The sequence below is a fragment of the Prorops nasuta genome, unplaced genomic scaffold (genome assembly GCF_024137725.1).
Source record: "Prorops nasuta isolate Cenicafe-Biocafe unplaced genomic scaffold, Cenicafe_Pnas_1.2 PNAS00002, whole genome shotgun sequence".
NCBI classification, from domain to species: domain Eukaryota; kingdom Metazoa; phylum Arthropoda; class Insecta; order Hymenoptera; family Bethylidae; genus Prorops; species Prorops nasuta.
In genome coordinates, this window is record NW_027116799.1 from 7,112,234 (window position 1) to 7,134,103 (window position 21,870).

The following is a 21,870-nucleotide window of genomic DNA, read 5'->3' on the forward strand; positions in this document are numbered from 1 at the left end:
GAAATATTGCAATAAATGTTTACTCCAATCAAATAATTTCTTTCTCATTAAGAAGTTACTAAAATTCTCCAAATGATCGGATGCCCCTCCTTTTCCCAAACAACCTTGTGTGTTCGCAAAAATCTCATCAGCATTGTTGTTAAAGCTTTCTTATAAAGGTTTACACTAGAATTTCAGTATTCTCAAGCGTATAATAGTACTGCTATACATTCATTATTATAGCTATTTCGTTTTCGATAGCAAGCTTGGCGCAAGAGCACACGTGTACTACAGCCAATCAGCCGAACATAAAAGGACTCCTCTCCCCTCCCCCTCCATATACACGCAGACCTGCTAGACACCAACACGTTTTGCTCCAGTCACCACCACTAATGGGATTAGCGGCCCACAAAACCTATCGATACATCATTCGCTAGTGGTGTAGATTTCGAAATAATTGTCTGAAGCAAGCAGTTAAATATTTTCATTGAAACTCTATTAATACAAGGTGTTTCGAACCTTTCGATCACACTGGGATGCATTATAGAAGGACGTGCGAGTTATCAGAAGAATATTTGCGAAATAATTAATTGTTCAAAGAAACAAATTTCCTGAAAATTTTAAAAAACTCTACACACACCACACACTAAAATAATTTATGTATCAACGAGTATTATCAACACAAACGATCAATCCTCCAATATTCCTTTGCAAATCCCCAAAATGAAGCTCTCGCTCATTAATATAACACACATCATCAATCTACCATAAGAAAACTAGCTGGAGCGACTTTTTTCAAGACAAGTTACGCAAACTTTCCGGCAGAGCAGCGACACGTAGGAAATCCGTGCTATCATTAGTATTCTCCATCGGTAACAACACTCGGGGATGCATGAAATTTATGTCCGCGCGCGACTTACACGATTGCCGAGCGAACGCAGCAGCGCGCGCTCGGTGCCTGCTCTGCCCTGCCAATGATTTCCCCAGAGTCTCTAAGCAACACTTTTTTTCCAACGCCAAATTACAGAGTTTTACCGGTGTAACGTGAATTAAGAACTTTTAGTTTCCTTCATAACCGTCCAATCATGGGCCACTCTCGAGCCTCTCATAATCGCCATTTACCACGACACGCCCGCTCGTTCCATCCTTAATTCCACCGTTAAAAACTTTTACCGCGCGTTTCTCTCACTTGAGATTATTTCGATCGGTGATTGGTGCAAGAAATAATTTATCGCCTTTACGGCTAATATAACTCGAGCTCGCGATTCTCCCATTGTGCAATAACGAATAAAATAAACGTTGCAACGGGGCGGTACTGTATGGCAACTTTCAGAAATCACCGTAACTTTTCTTTCAACGCTGTCCAAAGTTGCGAAAGAGGGGGGAGGGGGGGGGGGGCAAAATACACGCCAAATGGAACGTTACCCTACACGTTCTTCTCTCTCATATAATGCACAGGGTGTTTCGCTTAATTCCACCTAAAAATTGTAAATAAAAATTCATGTAACCTTCGTAACCATAAAATGCAATTTTTTACACAAAATATTTATAAACTATAATAAAAATAACTATAGAGGAAAAATTCATGTCTTTTATATTTACGAAAATCAATAAACTTTTATATGTTCCCTGTATACATATACTAACAATTAATAATAAAATTTACTCGTAGCTATATATATATATATATATATATATATATCTACATACACTAGAGAGAGTTAAGGGGTGCTTGGCTTCACAGGTCATAATGTTATAGACGTGTATGGTGATCGGTTCGGGAGATCGGGGGAAATAGCCCTATAGAGGGTATTACGCTGATGCTGAGGGAAGAGGATGAGACAGGCAGATTACCTAATCACGGGTAACCCGTAAAGCAATCAAATTCTCCATGGTGTTCTATCCGTGTGCATCGTGGCTGTGTTCCGTGGGGGACGAGGGCCGTAAGCAGCGGACGCTGCCGTTAAATTCGATTTAAACCATTAATGCGGTATTGTCCCGAATAATAACCTATATCTTACCCCTGCTGCCTGGCTGCCTGCTGCAGGCCTCGATCGCTCTTTTTCCGCAATATCACCCTCCTAGAAACGAGCCAGAATTTTCGTCACGTCTCATGGAAAATCATTAATGAAACATTGTCAGCAAACTTTCATCTATACGGCCTTTTATCTTCTTTCGAGTGTGCTATTCTCCTACGAATGACCCCTTGCTGCCACCTAAGGAAATTTAACTGTGTACCTCTATATATATATATGTGTGTGTGTGTGTTATATATAGTACATGGTTTAGTCGCGATTTGCTTAATCCCATTGTACAGAGCTTCTTAAATTCGAGACTAATGACGCATTGTCATGCACCTTTATGCTGTATATAACGATCCTTTTCATTAGGGCTTGATTTTGCTGCTGAACGAGCTTTCGCGAGCAGCAGATGCTCAACAGACAGTTTTAACGAATCTCTGGAATAACAACGAGGAGAATCATCTTTGTAATTAATGGAAAGATAAAATTCTTGGGGTTTTCTTTATATTTTGTGAAGGGGATCACGTATGAATTGCTGTGCATTTGTGTTAGGAGATTTGGTACAGAGTCTGGTGAGACAAGTAGTAAAAGTATTTGTTAACTGATGAAAAATGTGAACTGTGAGATTCATATTATGTAATGTCATTGATATACATTTTTACTATTATAGCAAAGCAAAAATACGTTTTATTATTTACACGCTAATTTTGCCACTGAATAAGCTTTTGCAAGCATCTGTTGCGCAGCAGACAGTTTTAATGAATCTCGGAATTAACAAAGAGGCGAATCATCGTTGTAATTAATGAAAAGATAAGAATCTGGATTTCCCCTGTATATTATGTGAGGGGGATAACGTATAAATTGCTGTGCATTTGTATCAGAAGACTCGGTGTGGGGTCTGGAGACGAGTAGTAAAAGTAAATAATAATTAACAAAATATATAAACTGTCATCAATGTCATGTATAATATCATCGATATACATTACTATAATAAATCAATCATTTTTGTTATTTATTTACTGAATTTTCTTACTCGACATAATAAACAATTTCAACAAATCTCTAAAATAACATTCAATCGAATCATCTTTGCAATCAGTGAGAAGAAAGAAAAATCTAGGTTTCCTCTTATACTTTATAAGGCGAGTAACTCATAAAGTGTATTCTCTGTCGCAGCTTACTTTTAATCGGTCATTCAGGAGCAACGTGCAACGAAACTGCGAAACGTTAACGCGGCTTAAATACGGTCAAAGCTACTAATTCCACGACTTAATGGCCCAATAAAATGCTAACATTGTAAATCATATGTTAAGGGGGGGTATGTAACTTTCTCAGTCGTATTATACCTATGTATACACATATAGCTATACTAAATCAGAAAGCGCGTTTATGGTGAGATATAGCCGCAATAACTGCTACTTGCCACGAGATCCTTCATTTGTCATATCTACACGCAGGAATCGGTAAGCAATAGCAAACCGCATCCAACTGATAAAGCGACGTTTATGATCGCGTGCTCCAATCAGATACACTGTGTACGAGAGCGAGCCTATTAGAAATAGTATATTATCTTATCATCTTATACGGATGATCCAAGACTTACTTGACAAATGCATTAAGCTCCTAGGACGATTCACTAATTAATGCATTAAAGCACGAATTTTCGCAGGGAAGAAAATCTATGCGAGGTCGAGACAAGTTTTTCATTTTACAGAAATTACATGAAATGCTTGACAAAATTACCACTATTACTGCACACGGATTCATTAAACACGCACTGAATTTTCAGCACGTACCACTACATTTACCATAAGGTTTACAACCAAACATCCTGCACGTGCACTGTGACACCTGGCGAGACTGCAAGGTCATTTAATCGTTTCTAAACTGTTAAATTAATCGACATATGTAATTGTCTTTCCCTACATTCCGAAAGTCCGATTGTTTTCGCGGAAAAAAGAATTAATTAAACGAGCGACCGTGGTAAATTAAAACAATAAATAGTGTGTGTACCGTACGTAGTAGTATACCCATCCCATTCCATGTATCTATTATACTCTCGATGGCCTATAAATTTATCTCATCAACACTGTGGGATACTCGTGCATGTAAAGAATTGTGATACTTTTCTGAGATATTTTCCGTGTTGAGGATTTTGGGATAATATTGTTTGGTTAACTTGAATACTTATTTTCCTAGCTTCCCTTTTTGACTTAGGTATATTCACATGGTCATCAGAAAAAAATGTATACATCCCCAATTAATGATTTCTCCAAATGATTAATAGAAGATTTGACAAATTTTGTTATTCTTTTTAAAAAATTTCTACATTAATAACATTATGATAATTTTGTTTCGATAACTCGACTTATCTCCCTCCAGTTTCCTCCTTCACACGGTATACATACAAATATGCGCACAGCTATCAGAAAGAAAATGCATACAATTCCTATTATTAATTCCTCACGAGGATTACAAGAATATTGGAAAAATCGCGTTATTCTTCTAAGAAAATTTCTGCATTAACATCTTCATGATAATATTGTTTCGATGTTTCGATATAATTCAACTTATCTTCCCTCACACAGAGTATACATACAAATAACCACACAGTGATCAGAAAAAAATATATACATCTTAAATTATTAATTCCTCACGACGAATACAATAAGATTGGAAAAATCGTGTTATTCTCCTAAGAAAATTTCTACGTTATCATCACCATGATGATATTGTTTCCATGTTTCGATAACTCGACTTATCTCCCCTAACTTCCCCCCTTCACATACTATACATACAACTAACCACACAACGATCAGAAAAAAATACATACATCTTAAATAATTAATTCCTCATGAGAATTACAAGAAGATTGGAAAAATGTGTTATTCTTCTAGAAAAATTTCTACATCATCATCATCATCGCATGATAACACTGTCCCGATGTTCCGATAACTCGACTTATCTCCTCCAATCTCTCCCTTCACATACTGTACATACAAACAACCACACAGCGATCAGAAAAAAATACATACATCTTAAGTAATTAATTCCCCGCGAGAATTCCAGGAGGAAAGAAGGAGAGTCTCCGGGATGTTGAGATTTGAAGAAAATTGCGGAGAGAAGAAAAGGCATCGGGGGCGAGGGAATGATCGCGGGGATAGTTTGCGATTGGCGAAGGGTCAGCGCGGTGGTGCGGACCGGACGAATAACAATGGCCACATCCGTGTATGCATTTCCGGTCGGTGAGCACCTTCCGCGGTGGTGAATTACGCGCTTGAATAAATAGAGAGGGTAGGAAGCACACAGGCCGCCATTCCATTCCGAGGAGAATATTATGAAGCGGGACAAGACCGAGGATGGATGTACATATAAGCCGGACTAATGGAATTCAAATGTACCGCACGGTAAAGGAAGGAATAAGGATTAGCCTTTCCTGTAAAGTGTAACGAACGAAACCTACTGGTCCTATGTCGCGTCTGGAAACATTATTATCCTATCTTTTGTAGTACGTAGATATACAGAGTGGCTCGGGGCTACCCTCCGGACAAATCTAATGACGCCGCAAAGAAGAGACGAGGAAAAAAAAAACATAAATTTTCGTTCGCGTAAAAGAATTTTAATACTGTGTACACTGGGTATAATTAAAAGTGTCGCGCGTGGCTCAATGGACAAATGGCTCTATACTAATCATTCTAATGGGCTGGCTGGCTGGCTCTGGAAGGCGATGTTTGCGTGTTTGCCCCGTACACACGGGTCAATGTGGTGCGTTCAAAGAATCGGATCTGCTCTCCTCTTGTCTCTTCACCCTCCCCCCTCCTCCCTATACAGGATTCCTCGCTGAACACACTGTATAATGGTTTCTTGATTCTATCGGTGTCCTTGATAAAAATGCAAAGGTAAGTAAATTTATATATATATATATAGCTTGGAATATGTGTATGCGTATTTATAGTCGTGGATTGAGAAATTATTAAATGTGATAATGTGCAAAAATAAGTATTTAGTTTTCTATTTTCCACGCCTATGGTTTTGCCCTTTAACCCCTTTTTCATAAAACGACTCATAAGCCTATACTTCTCCAGCCTATCAGTGATACGAACAAAGATGCAAATCTAAATAAATAATTTCTCTCGAACAATATATAATCCTAGATATAATCCTATATGAAGAAATTATTAAATATGATAATGCAAAAATACGTGTTTATTTTTCTATTTTCCACGCCTATGAATTCACCCTTTCAACCCCTTTTTCATAAAACGACTCCCACTTCTTATCAGTGACACCGACAAAGATAAAAATGCAAAAAAGGAGTTCCTCTGAAACTATACACAATCACGCATTAAAAAGCTAATAAATATGATAATGCAAGAATAAGCGTTTATTTTCCCTTTGCCACGCGTGTGCGGTTTTGTCCCTCGGTTCGAGTAAAGCTTATCGAGTGCTGCCCCTTCCGGCGTCCCTGTTTGCTCGCGCGATATTGGAAATCCGAAAATGCGAATTAAAGTCAGCCGAGTGTCCCGCCAGCAGCATCCAGCTTGTCAATGGGATATAAGAAACGCGCAGAAATTGGACAGGGCTCGTGAATACATATATGTATAACCTAACCTCGATCCTTTCGCTGGGTAGGTAGTGGAGGAAAAGGGTATATACGTATATGTGTTATATAGCAGTGCAGTATACGTGCATAGTATAGACTAGAGTGAAGAGAGGTGCTTTTACTATTGGACACGTAGCACGTACCTCGCGCGGCACCACTTCAGTCCTGCAGATAGGAACGCTCTTCCACTTACTAATGGCCGACGCTTCCTCAAACTCAATGCAGGCAAATCCCCTGCAAAATCCCCCCCCCCCCCCTCCGGATTCACCAGACTCTCCCCTCCACTGCCAAACTTTGCTTTTGCCTCTCCTTCAACCTCCAATTATTTTTTCATCTATACCAGAATCCGGACCTTGCACCAACCACCACCCACCGTGGCTGCCCAGCTACTCGAAGCTATTTCGGCTGTTTCGAGAATTTCTCGGCTAATCCGAAACATTCGACTGGGCAGGCTGCAGCCTGCTGCTACTGGAGGTACACGCCAATTTCGAGATTCGCGGCTTATCGTTTTTTTTCCTCCACCATTCGACTCTATTGCTACGCGTCTTGTAATTGAAAAATATTTCCTGTAAAGTTAGGTGTAAGTATGATGTAAACTTGGGAGTTGGTTTTTGGGATATATATATATATAGCTATGTGCATTGAAGTGGGAGAGATTAGTAGGATTGTAGTTTGTAACGTGGTTCATTGTTCAGTTTTTGTCAATAATTTCTTTTTTAATTCGTGAAAGTAGCTTTTACGTAATGGATTAAAAACGTCTTGTTGGTAAAATATTTTCATTCGATTTGACTCTGTTGGTGTGTTGTAATTGAATAATACCGCGTGTAGAAAGGTGTAAGTGTGATGTAGAGTGGAGACGAAGTATGCAAATTGTGCTTTGTAGCGGATTATTGTTTAGTATTTGTCAACAAGGTATTTTGCAATTTTGAAAATAGCTTTTACGTAATTCGACAAAAACGTGTTGCTTTTACAGTTTTTGGGACAATATTTTTTTTAACTTTTCCATTCTAGGAGATAAGATGAGTCTTGTAATTGAAATATACTGTATTGTAAAAAATTGTTACGATGACATAAATTCAAAATATATTTTATAGCGAAGATAGCTACACACCCTGAGGTAAGAGATCAATCAAGCGGTGCTTTATAACAGATCATTATTTCGAGCTCGTCGATAACCAATTTTGCAATTAATGAAAAACTGTTACATAATTAGACAAGAAACGTCTTGTTTGAAAAATTCTTGAGAAAATATTTTTTTTTGCCTTCTTTATTCGACTAAATAAGGTACATCTTGTAATTGAGGAATAATGTATTATAAAAAGTATAACGATGTCATAAACTCAAGATGTATTTTATAGTGAAAACAGCTACAACCCCCAGATAAAAGATCAATCAAATGATACTTTACAGCAGATCATTATTTCGTACTCGTCGATAGTTAATGTTGCAATTAATGAAAAGCTGTTACATAATTAAACAAGAAACGTTTTGCCTGTAAAGTTCTTGGGAAAATATTTTTTTTGTCTCCTCCAATTCGACTAAATAAGGTACATCTTATACTTGAAGAGAATGGTGTATTACAAAAACTATTACGATGACGTACAAACTCAAGATATATTTTATAGCGAAAATAGTTATACAAACACCCCAAAATAAGAAATCAATCACAAACGATACTTTACAGCAGATCATTGTTTCGTACTGGTCGATAGCTAATTTTGCAATTAATGAAAAGCTGTTACGTAATTGGATAAGAAACGTCTTGCTTAAAGTATGTCGGAGAATACACAGTCTCGATGGGTAAAGTGGGCACTCGAGCGAATCTCCTCGCTGGGCGCAGCTTTGGATTTGGGTTAACGAGGGAGAGTTCTTGGTTAGGACCCTCCGATCGTTTTTAAAGCGCGATAATATCATACATCCCCCCCCCCCTACTTCTCTCAAGAATCAAAATGAAAATTCAAGAAAATCTTGATATCCAATTTACAGTTATTCTCATTCGCCTCTCTACATGTAATATTCATTAGAGTTTCCTTACGTTTTCACCAATAAATGTATTATTTATAAAACTGTCTCGTAGTTCCTCGTTGAATTTTACAATTTTCCACAATTTCCACTTATTGGAGTAAAATCAAGCATCGGTATATCGATATTTTTATTCGACGTGCACACTCGTAAGGTATAGAATAGCCAGGTTTATATACATTACGAGTCTTTCGAGTTTCGAGCATGGCACTTTTGCATAAGAATTTAATAAGAGCACCACCAAGTAACAAGCAATTATAAAAAATACATACGCTTGGTACATTATTACTCGAGGAGTTCCATAAAATTTTCATCCTTCCAATAGAAAATCCATAACCCCCACCGCATCAATTATTTACAACATAAAAATATAAATTTTGCAAAACAAAAATTTCAAGAAACACTCGCAGTACGAAAAATAATTCCCCAGCGTAAAACTGAAAAAGCACTTTCTCCATATATTACAAACCACATACCAAAGCTGACAAGAGCCATTAACGTTCGAATATGAAATAGCAAAAAATCGAAAGAAAACGCAATTGTTTCACAGCAGTATTATTATAATAGCTCGACGGAATAAAAGGTAAAGGAAGGAAGGAAGGAAGGAAGGAAGCAGGAAGGGAAGAAAAACAGCACAGAGCAGTTCGCTTTGATCCAGATTGTATAGTAGACTATTCTCGCGTTAACTACGTTACTCGCCATCCAGCGTAAACCGTGCAGCAATATAAGCAACAAATTTCTGCGCTACAGCCGACCTGCAATCGCAGATTTTCCCTCTCATCCGCGCATAATACAGATTGCACGACGGGGAAAAATTACCGCGTTGAAATACAGCACACACACACACACACACACACACACACGCGCGCGGTGATCGGCAATAGAGGAAGTAGAAGGGTGAAGGGGGAGAGGGGGGGGGGGGGGGGAGGAGAGCGGAGAATAAATGTTTGAAAGTTTTTTCTGCATTGCAGTCGCGCGGAGGAGACAAAGGAATATTTTCATCCGTTTAAATGATCGTAATTGGCTGGCGTACTTTTTTGCAGGTACGTATATGAAGCGTTTTCGAGTGTGTTAAAGCATTATCGTGTGTGAACTGCACTGTGCTCTTAACGGTATGTTATACACCCATATATATATATATATATATAGCCATGAAGAAGTATATAGAGAACACGAAGGGGGGATTTGGCAGCGTATACCCACGGGATTCCCTGCTCATGCATTTTATATTTCGTCGGACTTTGATTCGTAGACGGGCCACGTGAGCAACGAGAGTAATCCTTGATCTTTGATCGGGAATTATCTTTGATCATGCTGGCTCGGTAATCTTTCGCCTTCGTACATACCATGTATAGGTGCGTGCGCTATATATGTGTGTGTGTGTGTGTGAGATATGGGAGGAACGGAGCTCTCTCGCAAGTCTCGCCCGCGGCAAAGGGGGTAACGAGATTATATGCTAATGAGGATAAAAATATTGATGACAAAAGCAGGATACATCCCTTGGTACGGGATGCATATGTATGAGCATATTTTTCGGTCAGCGTCACGAGTCGCACGATGAGAGTATAGCCGGGTCATTATTGTCAGCCGCATGTCCATTTTGCGCGCGGCTTCATGCATAACGCAAAGACCTCTCTCTACGTGCTGATCAGCCCATGCGTCATGTCCGCGATTATTATTTTTCTCCTTCTCGCGCAAAAAATCACCTACGCCGTGAAAGAAAGAATTTTATTATCGCCAGCTATGTAACACGAGAACGAAAACTACAGAATTCCAGGAGTTATTTTGCTCGAGTGCACTCTCCTAAGGTATATATACCGTGGGGTATATATAGACGAGTGTATTTTAGGCGCGCAAGCTGCATCCAATTTGAGATGGCGAATCGGCCGCAAACGCACTGCTGTACTTCGATGTGGTGTGTACAAAGGTTTTTGTCCTGTTGAATTTGTAGAAATTATTGTTCTTTAATTGGCGGCTACTCGCGAGGAATGTTTTGCAACTTTTTTGGGGGGAATTTTGCACTTTGAATAATTTTGCAAATTGTAAATAGTTTTTTTTATTGTAACGAGAAACGTTTATGGTTGCGATTTTTGTTTAGGTTGGAGGAACTTGGTGTATCCTATTTAAGGAGGCGAATCGATTGCGAAAATTATTTGTTGATTGACGTAACTCGTAAGGGGTATTTTGGATCTTTTATAGTATTTTACACTGAATAATTTTGCGAACGGTAAACATTTGTATTTTTATTACTGTATAACAGAAAATGTTTATGGGTTGCAAAATTTTGCCCAGATTAAAGGAGCTTACTGCATCCTATATAAGGTGTCGAATCGACTGCAAAAATGTACAAATGTAATTTAACGAGGTTTAATAAATGTAATTATTGAGTAGAATTTGCAAAAATTATTCGCAAAACTCGCGAGTGATATTTTGAACTTTTATAGCGTTTGTTACACTTAGAATAATTTTGCAAACAGTAAACATTGTTTGTAATTATAACAAAAAATGTTTATCAGTTTGAAAAATTTTCTGAAATTAAAGCAGCAAACTGTATTCGATTGAAAGTGGCGAATCGGCTGCAAACGTATATACAAATATCGTTTAACGTCGTGTAATAAATGTATTTACCGATTAGAAATTGTAGAAATTATTCGTTAATTGGCATAACTCACGAGCGACGACGTTGGATATTAGATCATGTATTGGTACAGTATTATTAGATTTAGGCAGCCGCGCTTACAACTGTCGCTATAGTCGGTACAGATAATTAGGGTTGGGACCCCACGCGAAACAGATGGCAGCCCTTGGGCTACGAGATAATTCGGGGTAGGGCTATACAGATATTCCGATTCCTTCCTCTTCTTCAATAATTGCAGGCTGGAATTAGATAAGCGCTGAATTTTATTCCGGATGAATTATACACAGGGTGTTACAATATTCGCGCTCCGCTGTGAAAGGGGAGCATTCTTGGTCCTATTTTAAGAAAATTCTTCATCAGACACTTTTCTTGGAAATGGCAATTTTTTTTACTTTTTCACTTGTTAAGGGCGAGGCGTAAAATGACTCTTTGTTAAAGTTATGGGATTTATTTTTTGTACTATTAATAGTATACGCAGGGCTCTCGCTTATTTTGGAACTTGATTGTTTTGTTGTTTTCACACTATTTTACGTAGGTTTACATTTTCTTTGTTAAGAGTAAACGAAATTATTGTCGTACTTATTGCCACGCAATGTGTGCAAGGAATTAATAATAAACTGACATATTTTCATTCACGATAAAATTATAAAGTCGATGCATTTTAAGCTGTTAATTGTTTGGTCAACTAATTGATTGACAGAAATTGTTAGGAATTTTTCTTTGAAAGCAAATTAAATTCAAAGCATTTTTTTTTCAAGTTTACTTTCCTTTGTTGCATTTTAAACTGAAGAAACAAACCGAAGTTTCTTCTTAATAGATTAATTAGTCGAGTGATTAATAACTTAAATATAGCTACTTAACAGTTTTATCGTTGGTGAACCACATAGTCTTCCATGCATGGTTGCAGGATCCATTAAAAGATAATAATTGTTTTATTACTAATTTCAAGCAGAGTACGACCTTGTAAGTGTACTAGAAAATCGTTTATTCTTAGTAAAGAGGGTCGAAAGTACACACAAAGGGTGTGAGAAGAAGAAAATTATGATATTTAGCATTGAGTGGGAATCGTGCGTATGCTGTTAAAAATATGAAAATTAATCCCTGCATTTTCAAAAGCATCAGGAGAACGGGCACGACCAACCAAATGAACGCGTTGAAGGATATTTGCTGGTTTTAAAGTGAAATTATTGGACGAGTATCTGTTAATGTTTTTTATTACAAGGACGCATCGTTGTCAACGTCATATGCCGAGTGCGAGATGTCAAAGGCGCCTTTTTCCGTAACCCACTTAGTAAATTAAAAACCTTAATAACTAAAAAATTAACAATTTTTCAGAAAAGTACTGGAGGAAGTATAGTCTTAAAATAGGATCAGGAATTCATCTATTATCGTGATACAAAAAAGACTGTAGCACCCTGTATAAAGTATACACAATTGTGGACAATGCATGATTTTGCCAAGAATTGGAAATAACGAAATAATAAAGCGATATGCTCTAGCTGGCATGAATGCATATAGTTTATACATCCATATAATAGGCTTTGCTCTCAATTTTGGCAATCCAATTGTTTTTACGATCGGTCTTCTCGCGAAGCGGCAGGTCCGCGGAGGATACGACAGATAGAAAGATTATTATGATCCAGCGAATGCGAATTTTATACGTCACAGTCATTCGATTCGCGTAAGCAGATTAAGTACCTTAATAACTCAAAAATGATCTCGGTTAATTTAACTTTAAACTAAATTCGGAAGCCACGCCCCCTCCCTTTTATAATAATACAAAAACGACTGTAGCACCCTGTATACCGTGTATACACAATTACAGACTATGGATGATTTTGCCAAGAATTGGAATTAAATAACAAAACGATATGCTCTAGCTGGCACGAGTGCACACGGTATATATATAACAATATTATAGGCTTTGTCTCTCAATTTTGGCAATCCAATTGTTTTTACGATCGCTCTTCTCGAAGCGGCAGATCCACGGAGGATCCAGGATACGGAAAGAGAATCATAATCCAACGAATGTGAATTTTATACTTCGAAGTCACGCGTTTCGCGTAAACAAATTAAAAACCTTAAATAATAACACAAAAATTATCCCAATCAATTTATTCCTAATTCAAATTCATAGATACTCCCCCTTTTTACAATAGTACAAAAACCACAGTAGCACCCTGTACATAAGATACACACAATTACAGACTATGCACGATTTTGCCAAGAGTTGGAAATAACAGAGCGATATGCTCTAGCTGGCACGCATGCATATAGCACATATAACAACATTATAGGCTTTGCCTCTGAATTTTGGCAATCCAATTGTTTTTACGATCGGTCTTCTCGAAGCGGCAGGTCCGCGGAGGATCCGGGAGACGGAGAGAGAGCATTATCATCCGGTGAATGCGAATTTTATACGTCGCGGTCATTCAATTCGCGTGTTACTGCCCTACGCAATCTCTTAAGGGGATAGATGGATAGATAGGCAGACAGAGATAGCGAAACGTCCTGTGGGAGTACGAAGGATCCGCTATCTGATGGCATAGAATAAAATGGCTACCGCATATATACTCGTCGATTGGCCGGAGCAATGAATTATCGCAAAACGTTTTTCTACAATTTCCCACTTACTCGAATATAGCTATGGAATCTCACAGATCCCATATCCGCAACCGTGCACACTCGAAAATATTTATCGCCCCGGGGCTGCTTTATCGTCACGCGGACTCGATGAATTATGTATGTGACAAAGGAGTGAGCTGTATCATCGACGAAGCGTAATTTTGACGTTAATATCGCTGCGGCTATACTACTAGCATCCCTATATATAAACGTATATATATATATGTATATATAAATCCACACAGCATCGATGACCCTGGATATATACCGGAAGAATAAAATTCTTCGCTCGATGAAGCAAGCCCCGAATTTCATCAAATATCGATTTGGTGGATTCTATAATTATCATCGTTAATTAATTGCCAGGAAAAAAACGGTCCTTTCGATAAAGCTGGCCGCGCGAATAAAACCGATATATAATATAATGCGAAACGTGTGCGTTAAACTATAATTCCAACCTGTGGTGAAAGCCGCGTGGGCAGATCTGGCGTCCTGGATGAGAGCGAGATAGCCAAGTACCAGAGGAATGCCTATTCTTCGAAGGATTAGCAAGTTTTGGAAAATCCAGCTCGCCTTTCTCGGCGGCGGCCTCGATCGTCCTTCGACGACCTTTTCCTCGTAGCACTCGCAGAGAAACGCGGAATCATCCGCGGTCAGCCTCTCCGCTCGACCTTCCAACTGATTCTCCATTGACGTCAGGACGTTGACGCTGTCAACCGTTGTACTGCTATAAGACATTATACATATATATATACGAAGTTAACCAGAAACGTTAATAACACTCGCGATCGATCTCTACTTCACAATCGTAACCGTCCTACCACGCGTCATAGCTCCCAGAAAATATGTACCAACTTCTACATATATATATATATATATATATATATATATATATAGGAATTAAGAGAGTTTCATCACATTTTTGTGGATTTTTCAGCTTAGGAATTCTCGCGTTTTCGACGTATATCGGGAGTTTTGTTCGGTTCGTCGTACGAGAAGGTTTCTGCGACGGAATTACTCGAGGTGCGCGCTCGGCTAGCCCGGCGTCGACTGACGGCGTCGTCGGCACTCGACCGACACTCGGGCGGGCGGTGGGGCACTCGGGGCTTCGGCGGCGTGGCGACGCGAAGTGGCGAGACGAGTGGGCGACCGAGGGCCGAGGCGCGACTGACGGTGCAGTGTGCCTCCGCCTGACGCCTGTGTGTGCCCCGTGTGCATCTAGGCGCTAGCTAGCCCCGTCGTGAGGCCGGTGGGCCGCCGGTGGCGGCGCCGCCGCCAGTGCCGGCTCGCGTGAAACGCGCACGGCGCATCTCACCCCCTCCCCCCTCCTCTCACCCTCCTCCAGAGAAATCTTCACCCCCCTCGTGCCAGGCCAATCGGTGCTTACGAGTCGCCGCCCCGAGGACGAGATGGGCGGCGCCACTCCGAATTAAGATTTTCAACTTTTCTTATACTCGCGGCTCTCTTCTTCTGCTTCCTCCTCTGATTCTTCTTCTTCTTCTTCTTCTTCTTCCTCTTCTTCCTCTTCTTCCAGTCTTTTATTCTTCTTCGCCCCACTTCCTCCTCCCCCCCCCCCCCCTGCAAGTACGGCAAGCACGAAGCTTTCCGTTTCTTTTTTCCGCCTCGTTCTATCTTCCTTTCTTTTGTCTCATTAGTGGCCGCGATTTTATTTCAATAAAACACGTTTGCCAGGAAGTTTGCAGAGAAATTAGTTGCGGAAATAATTTGCGTTTATTCGAAAGTTAGCCGTTGTATTTTTGCGCTCGCGGGAATCCTTTTGTGGAACGGTCCTCCTTAAATATTTCACTGGGCTAAGAAAGTAGGTATCTCTTGCTTGGGGTTTATTGGAGAGGAACACCGGGGGGATGAAGAATGCACTCAGGAAGCTTTACGCAAGTTTCCAGCTTTCCTGATTTGACGGGCATCTCTCTGCTGGCCCAGGATAGCCCGGAAGGTCCTATTCGAATTTACAAGATCCGCGATGTTCATCCCGCAGGGCGCCATTCATACCGAATCCTTATTGGATAAGCCCCAGCAGCATTTCTGCTTATCAGGCTTAATTAAGGCTTTATTCCTCCATCGTTAACCGAAAACTCGCATCTCCATTCTTCCAAATCTGCACTAGTGGAGGTACTATACCATCTGCTATATCTTTTACTAAAACTTCCAGTGTCGTAATAAGTCGATGGTATATATATATATATATCAGCCTCACCTCGAAGCTCTCGATTAAAAAAATTCTTCTGATATTTATTTTACTTATACCCATATTCTCCATCTCGACCAATGTACAATAAGTCTTATACCATCCGCTGTGTCTGTTATTAAAAATTCCAGTGTCATAATAAGTCTACGTTATTCTAGGAAAAAATTATTTCACTGAAATAAATCATGCCTTGAACGATCTCATTTAAATTATTTGCTTGATATTAATGCACTTTGAATTAATAATGAGTTTATAATTTCATTTTAATCAAATGTTTGTGTTTTATTTCGATTAGTTATTTATCACAATTAAGTTAATTACTTCATTGGGAGTATCCAGTGCAAGATTCATCAAAATCAAGTAATTTTTTCTACGCAGTATCACACCGATACGCATACACGTAACAATTCTCGATGAAAAAACATCTTCTGACATCTATTTCAACTAAATTCATATACTCCATCTCAATAAGCGAATCGAAATTATTCGCTTGATATTGATAAACTTGAAGTTAAATTGATCAAATTTCACATAAATCAAATGTTTTTTTAATTCAACCAGCTATTTACTAAAATTAGGTTAATACTTTCATTAGAACTAATCGATACAAGATTGATTAAAATCAAGAAATTCTTTCTACGCAATATCACCCCTATTACACATCACAATTTTCCCAATGAAAAAACATCTTCCGACATTTATGCCCACCTAAATTCATATTCCACCTCGATAATTGAAATATGACATGTAGTACAGTAGAGAGACAATAAACGTTACTTTATTCCAGTGATAAGAGAAATTTAAAGTTTGAGGAGTACAGGCGCTAAGAAGATTTTCACAGGACAAAGAAGGCTGGGAATAAGTTGGAGATGGTGAATTGTCATTCTACGAGATCGGGTCGACGCAATTACATTGCGATTGTCTCCTCGCTTGAATAGTCAGTCGCTTGTATTGAATCTTAATTGGCTGAATAACCAAAGATTCCTGCGCGAATTGTTTGCCACTTGTCTACTCGAGATACTGCAGTCAGCCGAGGCATTTTGGCAAACTAGCCCGAGGAAATACTTATTATTACGTTGAAACAATATGAATTCAACATCCAACCAGACTATTTTCAAAGTTGCTGGGGAAAAGGCGAAAAGCCGCTAGCGTCGAATGCGTGCATTTGTCATGCTATTATTTTTTTTTTTTCACCTCCGAAATATCCTCTCCGAAAGACTACAATACTCCGCCGTGCGTGCTCTATCTCGCCGTTTCCGGTTCTCCGTCGTTTTCAGTTTCATCACATTCGTGGAAAACTGACGATAGGCATCGTCGATACTCCTGGCCAGGCCGCAGGAGCGCGAAGAGCCACCTTTTTCAGCTTTTATCCCATTGGCAAACAGATTTCATTCAATCTCTTTTTGCGTAGCGCTTATGCCCTTGCTACGGAAAAACAAATCCAGCTAGTCCCCTCGTAAATCTACCGCAGCAATTATTATTGCAGTACTACCATGTGTTTATAAGATAATCGAAATTTAGCAAAACGAATTTTGCTCGGTCTCTTTTTACGTGGTACTTATTATATATACGTATATAGATATGAAAAAATAAACCTGGCTGGTCCTTGAATGTATCCATGCAACAATTATTATTTGCAGTGGTATCATGTATTTTTACAACATAATCGAAATTTAGCAAACAAATTTTACTCATTTTTTTATTATTAGATAATATAGTTATTCCATAACTGTATTACGAGAAAATAAACCTTGACTAGTCTTCTCATAAATCTATGCTGCAATTATTATATTGTTGCAAAATAAAGAAATTACATGCAATTTATATACACATATATATATAACAAATGAATTTCATTGAAATTTTTTAAAAGTAAAACTTATGTGCCTTAGTTACAAAAAAACAATTCCAGCTCGTCCTCTCGTAAATCCACTGCAGTAATTATTATTCCAGTGGCACAAAGAAACGAATTACCATGCAAAAATTATTATTACAGTAAAACAAAAAAATGAACTATCATATGGTAATTATTATTGTAGTGTTACACAGAAATGTATATAAAATAATCGATATTTGACAAATAAATTTCACTTAATCCCCTTTTACGTAGCACTTATATGCCCTAGCTACGAAAAAACACACAATTTCAGTTGGTCCTCTCGTAAATCCACCGCTGTAATTATTATTACAGTAGTACAAAGAAATGAACTGCAATGTACATATATATATAAGATAATCGAGATTTATTGTTGTACGCATTTTAATCAGACGGAGATTGAAAAAACATTTGCAAAAATAGTGGAGTTGCAGATGAAAATACTATATGTATAGTATATGGTTAAAAAGGTATTCATTGCATTCAGACTGGTTTGTTTCCAATTTGCTTTCAGTTTTCACGTTATTTCTGCGAGGGCGAGCACATCGAGCAGCAATATCGTCGCGTTACTCGATCGCGTTGCATCGGTCCTGTAACCCCCGTCAGATGTTTTCTACAGTTTTATAAACGTTATGAATTTCTTGTTTATACAGACGCATTGAGTGCCATGTGCTGCTGGTAAAAATAAAAAAAATCCATTAGAGAAGTAAGTAAAAGTCTATTATCGAATTGTATTATAGTTTATTTGCATTGTCTATATACATTTTTGTCAAAATGTTTGGGATGGAAGATTTGGTTGGGTAGATTGAAGGATGCAGCTGGTAAATCGACACACTCGTGCAAAATATGTGTATACGTGTAAATTTGTTGTTCTATGGGAGTGGAGTAAATATTAGGTTTAGTGATTGATAGGCCTAAGTAACTTAGCAAACTTTATCATATAAACACATTAATTATATAAAAATGTATTATAGTTTATTTGCATACAATTATTTTATATTTTTAGGATACAAGAGCTTTATGGATAAATTGGTAGGTGTAGCAGGAAAATTGATACACTCGTGCAACATATCTGTTCATGTAAAGTTATCTTGCTATTAAAATAGGATGTATATTCAATTTAGTATTTAACAGAGCAAAGAAACATAATATACCAAAGTATACAAACACACTAATTATGCCAATTTATCGTATAATTTATTTTCATTATTTATTCAATTATTTTATCATTTTTTGAGGCTGGAAGAGTTTGATGGTTAAATTGGTATATAGGTGCAGCAGGTAAATTGGCACACTCGTGCAAAATGTGTATACGTGTAAAGTGTTCGTGCTATGGAGATAGGGTGTATGTTGAGTTTAGGTTTGGATGGGCCTAAGAAACGTGGTGTGCTATAGTACACTATATATATATATATATATATAGACATGATGGGATGCAGGCAGTGTCGTCAGCAGAATACCAAAGTCTACCCCAGCTCCATATGCGCGACGGAGCTTATTTTTCGCGCCAAGCTTTACCATCGCCTCGAATTCTATAGAGAATGTTCCTATACGGAAAAAATCGAGTTAATAGAGAGACGTGGTATAGTATAGCTGTGGTGCGGGTTAGTTTCCTGGTCGGATATTAGCTGTCACGCGGCTCAGTGGACGCGACACGACGCGACACGACACGACACGATACGACACTAGACGTATAGGAAGGTAACTCCGTATCTACGAGCATTGCCAAGATTCTCACGCACACGTTTCATATCTTATTATATATATATATATTTATATATACAGAAAACTCGAGGATCGTTTTTCTTGAACGAATCCTCCGCTTTCCTTAATTCTCGTCGACTCTTCGCGAACTGAGAGAAGAATCATTTGATTCGAAGAATATTTGTTTAATTGAATTAATTATTTGCATTTGAAACAAGAGTGGAAATAAGTGACGCTTTATGCAAGTAGATTTTTTTTTATTAGAGGAATTTTTATCGTAACGTTTTTACTCTCTTATCCAGTATTTTTTTTTTTTTTTTTCTGTATAGCAGCCAATTGCCACTCTTGACAAGCCTGAGACAACTTTGGTCCAAGCGATACCAAAACACTCTGTACTCTTATCTTAAAAGGGAATCTTGTGAAATTGACGATATATTGAATTTATTGACGGATGAAACGATTAAGAATTTTACTTAGTCTTGTAATTTTTCCATTAAAAGGTTTGAGAGTGAAAAAAATTGTAACATCAAATTTCTGTCATCCGTCCTTTAATTAATTTTCAACTGTTTATTGATTTTATAGGTTCATCCACGGATAAAATTTAGATATTTTATTAAACTGCTTCATATTTTATTTTTGTAAATAATTTATATCAATGCTGTAACGTTCGCAAATTTTATCCCACGTTTATCTTTCGTCAACAGGTTCAACAAACTTGTATGAAATTATTTTTTATTAAAACAATTCGTCTTATATACTTGCAAACTTGATAAATACTTGATAGGAGTTACGAGAGATTTATTCATTTCCTTATACACGAAAAGAAAAAAGAAACACTTTATTTTGGGTCCTTAGATGATTCCATTTCACACGAAACTTAGCACGCATCTCTTGGAGGATATATTTAGTATACCTACATGTCAATGCGAGTACCGAATCGCCTATATATATATATATATACGAGGGAGGAGTAAAACTTTGTCACACGGGCTTATGCATACAGTGGAAATTCGCAAAGGCTTAGCATAAGTACGATTACATAAGGTAAATGAAAACAGCTACTTAAGGCGAGTAGGTGCTTGTATTAGCATAAGATTCTGCGAGGCTTAAGACGCACCAGCCAAGGGATAGCGATGGGATTTAACCGAAGCTGCCTTGTGGTTTAAGCGTACGTATATACGACCACGAAGTATAGCAAGAAACGACATCCAAAGCCTAAATATGGCTCTTCAAGGTTGAAGAAAAAAGTCCCAACTCATCCTCGGACAAGAAGAAGAATTTTCCTGTCCCCCTCCCAATCGTATACAGAAAGTCTCCGCAAGACCAGCGATGAGGCAATCAAGCGCGCGGATATAAAAGATCACGTACAACTAGCTTGCTGCCTCTGTGTATCCTTGGACCATCCTGACCCCGACCACACGTACGCGCTAAAATCATACCTGAAGCCATTCCTGGCCAGCACACCACGAATTATCCCTATAGATAACCAGTATACAGCTGAGTCACCAGCAGGTGTCCGGAGCGGTTATCACCGAGTTGAGTCACGAAATCGTACCGCGGGCAAGGCAATTTTTGAAGGACGAGACGACGAGTTTGCAGACTCGACATTCTCCCGAAAACCCTGCAAATTTTTCCCTCTTTGTGTTCTCCACCTTTTCTCGGGGCAGGAGGGGGGGAGGGGGATTATTGGCTAGGCCAACACCGGTAAAGGCCTCCGCCACCCCGCAGCTTCTCGTCTTTCCTCCGCAGCTCGATTGGAACAGTCAATACAGTTTTAATCAGTACATCGGCCATCGCAACGTATCATTCACGGGCGAAGTAAGTTTGCCGCCGAATCCCAGCCGAAGATTCACGCCCCAATCAACGGGCAGTATTTACGAGAGGAGCCACGACTCCGCTCGTTTTTCACGGGGAAAGAGCCACTCGATCGCCTGCCATCCTCCGCGCAGAAAGGACCCGCGCTACCATTTTCAGACGCCTCCTCGATATTCTCCGGAATTGCCTGAATTTCTCCGCGCTGCCCTCGTGAAGAGCCGAAAAACTGGGGGAGATTAAAAAGGAGCCAACTATTCCAATAAAGCACACCGGTGCGTTATATAATTCTGTAAAGTGTAATTAAAATTTGTGCAGCAAGAAATATAATGAGGAAATCGATGAAAAAGCCGAAGAACGGATTCCTCGACAGCTATGGGAGAA

General features: G+C 38.7%; 1 protein-coding gene across 2 annotated transcripts in view; it reads right to left on the reverse strand.

Moving 5' to 3' along the window:
• Positions 1-15,032, reverse strand: part of LOC136779337 (lachesin-like) — a 140,303-nt gene extending 125,271 nt beyond the window's left edge. For both annotated transcript variants that reach the window (XM_066736871.1, XM_066736876.1), the window contains exons 1-2: positions 14,688-15,032; positions 14,347-14,615 (exon numbers count right to left, since the gene is read on the reverse strand). In XM_066736871.1, the coding sequence (XP_066592968.1) occupies positions 14,347-14,615; positions 14,688-14,719 (301 nt within the window). In that variant the 5' untranslated portion in view covers positions 14,720-15,032. The remainder of the gene's footprint in view (positions 1-14,346; positions 14,616-14,687) is intronic.
• Between the last annotated feature and the right edge of the window lie 6,838 nt (positions 15,033-21,870).